The 14119-nt window shown below is 38.4% G+C and overlaps 1 protein-coding gene across 1 annotated transcript; it reads left to right on the forward strand.

Annotated features, from left to right (window-relative positions):
• The first annotated feature begins 5713 nt into the window (after positions 1-5713).
• LOC108716235 (galactose-3-O-sulfotransferase 2) lies at positions 5714-13182 on the forward strand. The gene is made up of 4 exons (XM_018262357.2): positions 5714-5846; positions 9034-9126; positions 10276-10720; positions 12024-13182. The coding sequence occupies exons 1-4, from the start codon at positions 5815-5817 to the stop codon at positions 12828-12830; spliced, it is 1377 nt and encodes a 458-aa protein (XP_018117846.1). The 5' UTR covers positions 5714-5814; the 3' UTR covers positions 12831-13182.
• Positions 13183-14119: the final 937 nt, after the last annotated feature.

Genomic DNA, 14119 nt, shown 5'->3' on the forward strand with positions numbered 1-14119 from the left:
TACATTACTGAAATTCAATGGATGCCTACGGGACTTGGAGAATCCCATGGTCTACTCATTACTACTGGATAGAGTTTCATCCTGGCTAAAGGAACAGGAACACCAAAAAATTGAGGTGTTTTAAAGTAATGAAAATGTCATGTAGTGTTGCCCTGCACTGGTAAAGCTGATCTGTTTGCTTCAGAAACACTACTATAGTTCATATAAACAAGCTGCTGAGTAGCAATGGCGGAAATTGAAAAAAGACTATATGGCACAGGTTAAATAGTGGATAACAGATAACAACATTATGTTCTACAGAGTTTATCTGCTGTGTAACCTGAGCCTTTTCTCCTTTAAATGGCTGCCCCCATTGCTACTCAGCAGCTTATTTATATGAACAATAGTAGTGTTTCTGAAGCAAACACATCAGTGCAGGGCAACACTGCTTTATATTTTTTATTACTTTAAAACAATAAAAATTTTTGATGTTACAGTTCCTTTAAACAAACTTTGACAGGCTATAGCCTGGTTATTGTGAAGGGGAAAGGGTTATAACTGGAAGCTCTTCCAACTGGTGTAGCAACAGAAGAAGAAATACACAAGACTTTGCATTTTAAGCATAAACAAGGCTTCTAGATAGGAGCAGACAATACGATTTGGCTAGTGGTTGTGGGCTGAAATCAACGTGCCCTAGCCAGAAGGATAGCCACCTAGACATAACACTATATGCACACATAAGGTTAGAATAGTTAGAATGTAACTCTAATAAACCTTTTATGTTCTAAGCTTCTCTCATTATGGGATCTAATTTAAACTGTGATAGCTTGTTGTAATTATATTAGTTAATTGTGGTAAGAATAAGCTTTTATAACCATAAGTTACTAGAGTCCTTTATATGTTATCACAGGTATAGAAATACATGCTGGTTTGTAGTTAAGTGAAAGACTGACAGGTTATAGTCACAATCCCGGTATTTAGGGGGAGCTTTATATAGTGATTCATAGTAAGTAAAGCCTGACATTTTATAGCCGGAGACCCTTTATTTAGGGGGGATTTCTATATAGTGGTTCATAGTCAAGGAAAGCCAGACATGTTATAGCCATAAACATACATTTCCTATCCATATTCCTATTCTATCATTTAAATCACTGACTGATTGCTAGGGTAATTTGGACCCTAGCAACAGATACCTGCTAAAAATCCAAACTGGAAAGCTCATGAACAAACAGATACCAGAGAAAATAAAAAGTGAGGATGAACTGCAAATTATCTCAGAATATCAAGCTTTATACTATACTATAAAGTTTTTAAGGTGAACAACTTTTTTTAAGAGCAATATTTAGCATTCTGCATATAATTGATTTAAAAATGTTTGAATATGTTATGGATCAATTCTAATCAGAACTGATCCACATTGGGGGAGTGTAGTAATATGTCCCGGGCCTATACAGATATAGGAAACCTGTCTATTACAGGAAGACCAGCTCCCATAGACTCCATTATAACCAAATAATTTTTAAAAATAATTTCCCGTTTCTCTGTTGACATCACAACTAAGATATAATTCATCCTTATTGGAGGCAAAAAAATCCTACTGGGTTTAATTCATATTTAAATGTTTTTTTTAGTAGACTTATGGTATGTTGATTAAAATTTCAGAAAGATCCCTTATCTGGAAAACCCCAGGTCCCGAGGATTCTGAATAAAAGGTCCCATACCTTCACATTGCGAGCGGAAAAAGCCCTACACTGGTCCCAACAAAAACTCTATACTCAAACTAACAAACCCACCCGGTTATTAGCACGCCGCCTCAATAATAGACTTGATTTTACTCCAATAACCATGATCAAAGGGACCTCAGGCAGACTAATTAGATCAGTAAGAGCTATTGTGAAGGAATTCTCACGGTATTACCGTAAACTTTACTCTAACGACCTTAAACCTTCTAAAACGGCAGTGCTCCAGTTTTTACAAGAGTGTAATCTCTGCTGCTTATCCCCTGAACAAAATAGTCGACTTGAAGTTAAGGTTTCAATTGAGGAAGTGATCTCAGCTACATCTTCCCTACAATTATCCAAATCACCAGGCCCTGATGGCTTCTCCGCTATTTATTACAAAAAATGCATCCATATTTTAGCCCCTTACATGGCTAATATGTTTAACGGTCTACTCTCAGGAGAACATTTTACCCCAGTCTCATTACTAGCTAATATCTCCCCTATACCTAAACACTCATCCGAGCCAACTGAATGCCAGAACTTTAGACCCATATCAGTATTAAATGTTGACATTAAACTCTTAGCAAAAATCTTAGCTACTAGATTAGGCCCTATTATGCCCCACTTAATTCACAATGACCAGGTGGGATTTGTACAGGGCCGTCAGGCCTCTGATGCAGTACGACGGCTCATATTGCAGACATCTCGTGCTAAGTCAACACTACAACCAGCTATGATTCTCAAGCTAGACTTAAGAAAAGCATTCGATTCAATCTCTTGGGCCTTCCTCTGGACCTCTTTATTAAACAGGGGTTTTGGCCTCAATTTCCTTACGTGGCTGGTGGCCCTGTACAAAACCCCTACTGCCCGAGTTCGTATTGGTTGCAACATGCCTGAATCTTTCCCAATCTCAAGGGGCAGCAGACATGGATGCCCCTTATCCCCACTATTGTTTAACATAGCCATTGAACCCCTAGCAGAGACAATCAGGGCTAACCCAGATGTTTGAGGCCTCAAAATCAGCGATAGACAACACAAAATTAGCCTTTTCTTGGATGATGTGATCCTCTTTTTGACACAGCCTATGACATCCCTGCCTAATCTTTGCATCGTATTGACCAAATTTGGTAATCTCTCAGGATTAACTATTAATCCGGAAAAGACTGAGGCTCTTAATATAGGCTCCTTCATGATTTAACCAAAGTGCTCACCCTTAACTTCTCATTTCAATGGCAGAAAACATCAGTCTCCTTTCTAGGCATCCATTTGACCAATTCCTATGATACATTATATAACGTAAACTATTCCAACATATATCGCAAACTAGGCAAGTGCCTAGAGGACTGGAGCAAATACCACATTTCATGGATAGGTCGCATTTGGGCTATTAAGATGACACTATTCCCTAAATTATTGTATTTCTGTGTGCTTCCCCTGTCGCTTAACCTCCAAGATTTAAAAAAATTTGAAACTAAAATACTCAAATTTGTATGGAACAATAAATTTCCCAGGGTAAATAGGAATATACTATATATAGATCTTTATCTAATGGTGGCTTAGGCTTGCCCAATCTCAGATACTACAACTGGTCAGCACAGTTATGTCAACTCCCGACTTTACACTGCACCTCAGACCCCCCCCCCCAGTGGGTTGCAATTGAGAATGCCTTTGCTGCCCCCTATGATGCCTTTTCGTTCCTTTGGCTACCCAAGAAATCTCAACCTAAAACTATGAGCCCTTGCTTCACTTGTTCCCTACAAATATGGGATATAGTTTCCCGTAAGCACCCATTTATTACCCCTCACAATCCTGCAGCACCTATATTTGGTAACCCAGCTTTCCCAGCTGGATTGCAAAAACACCTCTTTCACTGGTGGATACTAAATGGGCTGATATCTGTCAAATCCCTAATAAACACCAGAGGTCCCTACACTATCCAATATCTCTTAGTTTATTATTAACTTCCAGATTCGGAGAGGTTCAGAGCTTATCAGGTTTTACATTTTATACAGAAATGTTGGAATTCCACTAAAACTCACGATATGTCTAGCTCGTTCTATCAACGTTGGTGTACAAAAGGTGCAGCCCTAAAGGAGCCGTTTCAATTCTATACTTACAATTTAACACGCCAGCCAGGTTACTAGATTTACCATATATTACCAAATGGGAAATAGATATAGGGAAATCATTACCTGAACAGGATTGGTTACGGCTTTGGGATAATACACGCAAAAGCTCTATCAACACAGTCATTCTGGAAGCAGGTTATAAGGTATTATTTCGCTGGTATTCAACCCCAGAAAGATTAGCTAAATTTTATCCAGATTGTAACAATACATGTTACAGGGGTTGTCCTGCATCAGGATCCATGTTCCATATTTGGTGGTCGTGTCCCATGGCTGTGAGATTCTGGATACGGATTTATACCCTTATTTTTTCTGTGTTACATCTCAACTCGAAAAGAGACCCATACGTTGCCTTATTGGGAGCTGTCCCCGGTGACGTCCCCAGGAAACAGGTTCGCTTACTTAATCATATTTTCTTGGCCGCCAGACAGGTTATTGCTAAGGCATGGAAATCACCTTCTCTACAATATAGCATGGTAAAAACGAAACTGGATTGGATTCTCGTTAATGAAAAACTAACCAGTATCCACCTGGATAAGTATCAGACCTTTGTAGATATCTGGCAACCCTGGATAGATTACAGATTCCACGGTACCCTACCGGTCTCTACACTTTCCTTATAAGATCCTTGCCTGGCAAACCTTTTAACATGAGACCAATCATAATATTTAATACCGCAATCTGATCATAATTGACATGGCTCCTTTATATGGAAATTGCCTAAAGTTGATATGCTGGTATCTGATACTGCTCAAACTCCCCATGTATATGATGTAACCCACCTTTGATACACCTGACTGTTCGACACGTGTGTCTACTTATTGGTCTAACTTATTTTATTTTCCTTTTTTTCTTTCCAAAAGAAAACAACTGTCTTCGATTTCTTTGTTTCGAGTTACATGATATATGCAATGTAGTTTTGCTCTGTTTCAACACACAATGATAGACAGACGACTGATCTATACAAATCCTTTTCTTTTTTTGTTTTATTGTTTGTATCATCTTCTCACTGTAATATGCTTCCTGTATCTGATTATAAGTGCACAGTGATGATGTCAATCCTTTTGATCTGTCTGTTACACGATTTTTTTTCCTTCTGTCAATAAAAATATTGAAATAGAAAAGGTCCCATACCTGTATATAAATACATAAACCCCCTGCACAATGCAACATGCAATTTATACCTTGTCCTGGTGCTGTTGGCACATCTAATTCAAGGTATGGCCCACAGCACTCTGTAATACAAATGTTAAAATTCTGGTTGTAAGGTCCTGCAATAGGCTTAGTAAATGCAAAAACTGCAAGTACTGAGTTGGTGACAGGTATGAAATGCAGATGTGGTTATGGATTGGTGAGTCTGAGAGTCAAGTTTCAATATAGTCTTCTTTCATACACCAATTAGTTTCGATGAGACTGCTGCAAGTTAGGAAATAAAGGCAAATATCTGATTCACTATGCACAATTCACTACTACATTCACTTTATTTATACCACTTTTTTGACAGCAGCACTGGGTACAATTTGGATGATCAGAAAGGAATGCAGGATATCTGCTAAAGACAGACATCTTATGGCATGTTACTAGCTGTTTAACTACCGTCAACCCTAGTTTATGACACATGTACGTTCGGGTGCTGCTGCAGTTAAATAACGTTTATTGTAGGGAGTTGGTTCCTTCCCAACATGGAACATTTCCACTTTTGTTGGTAAAGAGACATTTGCCATATGTTGGACACATCACATCCTATATATTCAAGGTTCTCATAAGCATCATAGCCAGGTTATTCATTAATCTTCATATCAATTACCTTTTGCAATTGGATTGGATTGTATTATCAGTTTCCATCAAAGTTTACTATATAACCTTTCATAGAGAAGAAGGATGATTGCGTGGAGGGAAAGTTACATGAGAGAAGACCAAGCTCATTGATTCGTGGATAGAGAACATTATTGTTTTCCACTTGGACAGAATATTTATTTCCTTTAGCCATGGTTCTGAAGCAAGGCTCAAGTGACTTCAGGTAAGTGCGAAAAATATTATATATCTCATTAGATGTTCAGATCTAAGACTATTGGGCGCCCTCTGTATGATGTTATTCAGTCATGGGGAGAGGAGCACATTTTGTGAAATAATACAATATATGTCAGACTTGTCCACTATGATACCAGGAACATTCCCAGTGTGTCCAGGTGTCATGGTCTTTCCCTATCTCTGTATGGGAACAGTCTGACACTATATAGCTTTAAAAGGAATCTTAAAAACATTGGTAGAAAAGTATCTCTACTTAGTTAAAAGAGGCAGATTATGTTACATTGTACAAAGAATGCTTAAGCTGATAAGACCCATCAAAACTTGGAAACAGTCATTACAAATGAAGTATGTCCCACCTGCTTGTTTTCACTGCCTTATACTTATAGTAATTCGTGTGGATATACAGATAATACAGTAAATAGGTGCATAGCTAATACAGAGACAGACAGATAGATGATATATACTGTAGATAGATAGAAAGATATGCCAATTGCTAGAGTATTTGTTATAAAGCAAAAGTTATTAGGCACTTAAACTCCTTCATAAACTGCATTTGCTGCTCTCTTCTTCTTTTTGCAAGAGGATATATCTTTATAGAAGCTCAAATTAAGTTGCCAGTAAAATATCAAATTTTTTCCTCACAGGAAATTTTTATTTTAGACTGTAAGCTGTTTCTGTCACTCTCCCCTCCCTCCCCTCCTATCACTCTCCCTCCCTCCCCTCCTATCACTCTCCCCTCCTTCACTCCTGTCAGTCTCCACTCTATCCCCTCCTGTCACTCTCACCTCCCTCCCCTCCTTTCACTTTCCCCTCCACTCTTTCACTCTCCCCTCCACTCTTTCATTCTCCCCTCCACTCTTTCACTCTCCCCTCCACTCTTTCATGTCTGTCACTCTTCCCTCCCTCCCCGGTTGCAGTAAGGCAGGCGCAGGGTGGGGGAGCGGGGTGGCCGGTCAGGTTGCCTATGCACTTGGTTAGCTTGGTCCGGCCATGGTCTGGGACAAAGACCTTAACCAGCTAAAACGGAATACTAAAATGGCAATGTGCCTCCAAAATGCTCTCTGTCTCCCCAAAATATAGACTTAAACATGTATATGGTCCATAAAGCTTACAATACAAGGTCCAGTCTACACAGAATGGAACCACAATTTTTCCTCCAATGCCAGCACTGTAACATAGGGGGTTCTAATAGATACAATATGGGACTGCCCTGAAAAAGTTGGATTCTGGGAAAGGTATTTATGATTCTGGTGAATTTTACTGGTGCTAACATCCTGAATGACCTAAACTGTGTCTCCTAAATATTATACCTGAATTGCTGAAAACACAGGCAGCAGTGACTTTCTTATGCCAAACACAGTTTCTGGCGCATAGAAGTGGAATCATATCTCAACCCCCCTTGTATGAAAATTGGGAAAGTAGCATGAATAAGCAATGAGAACTAGAGAAGTATATGTATACACAAATGAGAAACACAATTCAGTATGCCAGAATAGGCTGGCGCATTTAATGCAGCAACTTACTATTCGGTGAAACTGTTTGTACCACTGATATATTGTACTGTATTGTATGAATCTGTTGTTGCCACTGACATATGATGTTCATAAACTTGTATATTGTCTCTGTATATTGTATGTATCTTGTATATATCAATAAAACCTCGCCTGAATGAAAAGGAAAATTCACATTTTCTTTTTCGTCAAAGGCTGACGAGACATTTTAAATGGGTTGTTCCCCTTTGAGTTTACTTTTAGTATGATATAGAGAGTGATATTTCGAAAAAAAAATATGGAATTTGTTTTTATTTTTTATTTGTGGTTGTTGAGATATTTATCTTTTTATTCAGCAGCTCTCCAGTTTACAATTTGTCCAAATTGCCCTAGCAACCATGCACTGATTTAAAAAAGAGACTGGAATATTATTAGTCTGAACAGTAATATGAGTAATATGAGTAATATGAGTAATATGAGTTTTATAAAGTATCAATAACAATACATGTGTAGCCTTACAGCGCATTTGTTTTTTTGATGGGCTCAGTTACCTCCATTTGAAAGTTAGAAGAAGGCAAATAATGTAGTTTAGAAATAGCCATTCTACAACATGCTAAAGGTTATCTTAAAGGTGAGCCACCACATTAACGATCAGGCTCATCAGTCTACTAAACTCGTTGTTTTTTTGTTTTTTTTACACAAAATAATGACCAGCTTTAGCCAATGAAAAACACCATTCTATGCAACAACTCTGCTCCAAATTTTCTTAGTCAGCCAAGGAAAGAGTTGTGAAAAGCTGCTCTTGCTGCAGGAAAATTCATCATAATTTAAATTTATTAGAAATACATTTTTCCCATGTTATGATTATTTTTGACAACCCAACTAGTTGTCATACTAATAATTGGCAGAAACAAACTCTCACTTACATATACTATCCTCAAACCGTTAAAAATGTGACATTTGATAAATGTGCCCCAGTCCTGTCACTGGATCTCACAATGCTGGTGAATTCAAGGTGTCAAGGTGACTGCACATGGCGATTGACTCAAGGAACCAAACCCAAAAGTGTAAGGAGCTATTTAAACACTGGCTACTGTTATTGGGGTATAAGCAGGGCCGGATTTCTTCCCTGGCCACCTCTAGGCCGCGTGGTCCGACCAGGCGGCAGCGCGTTCCTAGCGCCCACCTTCCCAGCGCGCCGGCGAAAAAACACAGCGCAGCTGGTGTAGTTGAATGGGGACGCGAACGTCCCCATAATGCGGCTGCCGCCCCTATTTTTTGCCGCCCTAGGCCCAGGCCTATGCGGCCTTGCCACAAATCCGGGCCTGGTTATAAGAATATAAATCTTCCACATCTGGTTGCAATAGACTTCAGAGACTTTTACATTTTCTCAAGCTTTGCTCGGGGTGCTGTCTTTTATTTGAGCAGTTCCCGTGTGTTCTTTAGAAAGGACTACTGAACCACACTGAAACAAAAAACAATAAACATTCAAAAATTCTCAGGTGCCCTGGACATTTTCTGCATTTAATCTGAAGTTCATTGAGAGTTGTGTTCCCTGCTTCCTATTTGGGTGCCAGGTATTATGTAGATACCTACAGTACCACCTACAGACCATCAATGTATTGTTTATAAAGAATTGTATCTTTTGAGCATTCACTTAAAATAGTTTACTACTACATCTTGCAGATGCCTGAATTTCAAGAAAGTGTTCTTTGTTGTTTCTCTTCTCTTTGGGATATCCTTTGTCACAAGAATGTTGGCTGTCGGTGAGTTCTGGAGGTAAGGGACCTAAGACAATGTTCTTCATTAGCAAGTCTGAACACAAACTAAATATCTAAAATACATATAAATAAGCCTAAAAATGATCTTCTTAAAGAGGATACTAGAGAGAAAAAACAGTAGACTTAGGAACATCATTTACTGACACCCAGGACACAAGTCAAATGACCCTAAGGTGCACAAAAGGGCGCAGAATGAAAGAAATGGTAATGCACAGTACATTCCACTATACATTAATTAAAATGTATAATGATTTTAAAGGGGACATTTGTGTATGATGTAGACATTCATAATCTAAGACTACAGATATGGGATCCATTTTACAGAAACCCCTTATCCAGAAAGCACAAGAATTATGCAAACAGTAGCTTGTACTTAATCCCATCTAAAATATAATTAATCTTTATTGGAGGCAAAACAACCCAAATGGGTTTATTTAATGTGTACATGATTTTTTAGTAGACAATGTATGGAAATCCAAATTACTACTGAGAAGGCAGTATATTCATGAGGGATAAGCAGGGATGGCACATAGGCTTCCTTCTCATGCCCACTACCCATCCTCTAATATTGTGTCATTCAGCCACACAAGTTACAAAGTGGCAGCCAATACTGTGATCTGCATCTTGTAATTTAATTTTCTTTGCCACATTTTCTTCTCTTAGTATACAATACAGGGCGTGTGATTCTGGACTTTAGAGTTTTATAACTTTTTGTCAAGGGACCCAAATTAAGTTAGGTGGCTTTATCAGTTCATGAATATTTTGGATACTTGCCATTTTTGTTGAAAATTCTTTTTACATAAAATTGTAAATCCACTGAGTGAAGTTTGGTTTATTATTGTTTCACTTCATTATTTTATTTACTATGTTAATTATTTTCCTTTGGAATGTGTTCCTTTGAGTATAGATTTATAGATATTTGTTTGTATCTTTGGCATGTTATACAGCATTGTATATTCTTTTCTTTTGTTATCTTGACATACTCAATCTGCGTAATATATTCTATTGTGTTTATGGAAAACTCAATAAAATTATTGAAAACAAAAAAAAACAAGTCAATGCTATATGAATGAAGTATAATAACAATTAAAAATGCCACACAAGCAGAAACACCTCTTATTGACGAGCTTTGTTCTCTCCAATCCAGGTGCAACGGACATCTACTTCCCACTCAAACAACCCAACAATATATTGGAAAGCTCCTACAAGCCCTCCACAATGTCAGTCAATTAAACAACATTCATGGGACAGAACAACGTGAACTGCTGGGAAAATCTGAGTTGATTCTAAAACGTATTTTGGATCTTGAGGATAAAAAATCAAAGGAGAATGGGAAAACTGTGAAAGGTTCTTGCACTCCCCACAGGCACATCTTCTTCTTAAAAACCCACAAGACTGGCAGCAGTACCATCATGAACATATTGTTTCGATTTGGGGACCTGAGAAACCTGAGTTTTGCACACCCCACTAATGGAAACTCACAGTTTAATTATCCTAGCTATTTCTCTTCAAGGTTTGTGGATGGCTTTGTTCCAGGCAACTGCAGCATGTTCCATATTATGTGCCAACACATGAGGTTCCAGTTTACTGAGGTACAGTCGGTTGTTCCACATGATGGATGGACAATATTTCCAATATGACCAGTATTTGTTGATGAATTACAGCTCCTATTAAAAGGCTGTCAGGAAGCTGGTAGGTCTTACAGACAGGGGCTTCACCACAAATATGTGTGGGAATATATGGACTCGCCTGGAGCTACTACTGGTACCGCGTTACACTTGACCAGTCACTCAATCTACTTTTCATTTACTATTCTGTAAATTGGACCAACATTTAGGTTCCAACATTGTTCTTGAAAAACAAATTGCATTCCCCAAGGGTTTGGGATGGTTTGTTTGAGGTTCATTAGATCAAGTTAATTTGATTAAACTCTGTTGTAGTCCCCTCCAGCTAGCAGTCCTGTCAGTGAACATTTGCCATGAGGTGGGTTGAGAAACTTATCTCAGCCGACAGCATCTCCTGGTAACTTTAAGAGCCACATTTCTGGTTATTAAACTGGAAATTGCACTTTCTGCACTAGAAATGCAGCCTCCCCCCTGCACTTGCTTCTGAGCAGAAAAGGTAAGTGTTGGTGAGCTGGGGGGATGCATCGCAGGAGCTGCCTCAGGCAGCAAGGAAGAGAGTATTGCCCCTGTGTGGAGCATTTATCATGCCAGGCACTAAATACTGTTTGATATGGTGGACGGTTTACCAAGTATTTCTGGGATTTGTTGTCCGTTTTAAGTCACAAAAGTGCATGTGCCTTTGTAAGGGTTGCTAGGCATAATGTAGGCCATCTGCTTCTCTAGCCTTGGGTCGTATGTTGAAGGCACAAGGTTAACCTGTAGTCTCATTCTGGAGCAGATACAATCCTTGTGTTACATCCGGGTTGTTTATATCTTAAAGATAGTATCGATACTTCTTTAAGTAAAAAAGTGTTGGACTGGCCCCATGGGTACCAAAAGTTCTTCTTTCTTCTCCACCCAACCATTCATGTCAATGTTCTTAACATGGTAGAGGCTGAAAAAGCAAATAATACACCCAGTATATTTTAAGCCTTGTAATAAAGCTGTCAAAGAAATTTGTCTTCAAAGGCTAAATTAACCTTTTTGTAGTAATTATAGCACTGAATGGCAATAAAAAGATTTATGATACTAAACTACTTTTATTATGTTCCCCATACTCATCCTCAAAAATATAACAGTGCTCCTTTGGTTTTATCAAGTATAAAAAGAAGAAAATATTTATACTCAACACTTCCAACATGTTTATATTATACTGGGAATTTTTATTTGAAATAAGCATTCAGAGTTTGGCTTCTTGGTGACCATGATTATGTTTGTTTTTCCTTTTCAGGTAGACAATGTGATGCCCAGAGACACATTTTACTTCACAATTCTTCGCAACCCAATTTCCCAAATGGAGTCCTCTTTCTCCTACTATAAATCCATAGGTGTCTTCTCCAAAGCTAAAAGCCTGGAGGACTTTCTCCACAATGCATCAAAATATTATGAGAGCAAGGGCCTGAGCAGGAACTATGCAAAGAACCTCATGATGTTTGACATGGGTTTAAATCCTGATGGAATTTCATCGAACAAAAATTTCCAGCTGAATTGGAGAACAGTTGAAACAATATTTGATCTTGTACTGATCACAGATTACTTTGATGAATCACTGGTGCTCTTAAAGGATGCGTTGTGTTGGACTCTAGAGGATGTGCTATCATTTCCACTCAACACAAGGAGTAACAGCACAAAGAAGAATCTCTCCAAGGAAACTCAAGACATGATTAAGAGCTGGAATGAGTTAGACTGGCAATTGTATGTTTATTTCAATCATTCCTTCTGGAACCGTGTTGATATGTATGGAAGAGAGAAGATGCAACGAGAAGTAGAGGAACTTAGAAAGCTTAGGGCACAAATTAGTATGACATGCCTGGAGGGTGAAGTTGACCCAGAAAAAATGCAGGATAAATCTTTAAAGCCATACCAGTCTGGGATAGCCAGGATTCTTGGCTATAACCTGAAACCAGCGTTGGAGCAATCTAATAAGTTGATGTGCCAGAGAATGGTGACCCCAGAGCTCCAATATACTAAACTGCTGGTACAGAAGCAAAGCAAGTCAAAATACTATTGTATAGAGAAAAAGGAATCAATAACTTAAACACTCAGAGAACAAGTGTTCTAACTCATATGCTATACCTTTGTTTTCCAGGACTTGTTACAAAATATGGACAGTGCTCTTGCCTCATATCTAAGAGTTTAAATCCTCATCCTTGTCATGTTTGACAAGCTGATGTGAAGGAATGTGTCCTTTAAATAGTTGTAAGGGGAGAGGTCCAGTTGGGTCGGAGAAACCAGCTTACTGAAAGAATGGGATGAATGAGGCCAGATTTTGTGCCCAGAGGCACAGTGGCACACCACCACTACTTAGTTGTTACCTGTTCACCTTAAAGGGCATGTAAAGTCTAAAATAGAATAAGGCTAGAAATGCTGTATTTTGTATACTAAATATAAACATGAACTTACTGCACCACAAGCCTAATCAAACAAATAATTTATGCTTTCAAAGTTGGCTACAGGGGGTCACCATCTTGTAACTTTGTTAAACATCTTTGCAAGACTAAGACTGTGCACATGCTCAGTGTGGTCTGGGCTGCTTAGGGATCGTCATAAACAAAGCCGCTTGAGTTCTGCACGGCTGGGAAGTAAGGCGGGGGCTCCCCCTGCTGTTCATAAGTATGATTGTTTCGCTGCTCAGCAGTTAGGAACCGTCTGACAATTCCTATTCACAGCAGTAAACGAAGGGAGAATTTCACTGCATACAGTCAGGTTTCTTATAAAAACGGTACACATTTTTTAATTAATTAAAGTATATTGGAGATAGGTTTTTTTTTCATTAAAGAAAGTAAAAATGGGATTATTTTTTTGCCTTTACATGTCCTTTAAATTAAATCTTAGTATCCTCCCCAATTTGTATAATTTACTGGACAAATGTGGGGCAATTTCAGGTCTTTCTATTAATCATGATAAGTTCAAAGCACTTAAACTCACTCTCCTGCAAGAAATGGTTGAACTGAATTTTATTGAATTTTTCATTTAAATGGCAACCTGACTGTGTATCCATTTAGGGGTAAACATTACAGTACGACATTCTAGGTTATATAAGCACAATTACCGGAAGTTATATATAACAAAAATGATGATAGAATGGAATAGATACCAAATCTCATGGATAGGTCAGATCAGTTCTATAAAAATGACTTTGCTGCCTAAGATTTTGTACTATTTTTGTACCCTACCAGTTCAAATTAATATTCTGGACCTCAAATCTTTCCAGTCTAAAATGATAGCCTTCATTTAGGCAAATAACCCCTCCTCTCCGGGTCAATAGGAAATATGCCCCAAGAAGTCAAGGAGGTTTAGGCTTCCCTTGTCCATTATTGCTATGCA

Source organism: Xenopus laevis, chromosome 5L, assembly GCF_017654675.1.
Source record: "Xenopus laevis strain J_2021 chromosome 5L, Xenopus_laevis_v10.1, whole genome shotgun sequence".
Classification (NCBI taxonomy): Eukaryota; Metazoa; Chordata; class Amphibia; order Anura; family Pipidae; genus Xenopus; species Xenopus laevis.

Bases quoted from the DNA above. Each gene is read 5' to 3' on its own strand.
- LOC108716235 (XM_018262357.2), top strand. From the start codon at position 5,815: ATGGTTCTGAAGCAAGGCTCAAGTGACTTCAG. The intron at 5,847-9,033 runs GTAAGTGCGAAA...TACATCTTGCAG, and splicing joins CAAGGCTCAAGTGACTTCAG to ATGCCTGAATTTCAAGAAAG. The intron at 10,721-12,023 runs GTACAGTCGGTT...TTTCCTTTTCAG, and splicing joins TGAGGTTCCAGTTTACTGAG to GTAGACAATGTGATGCCCAG.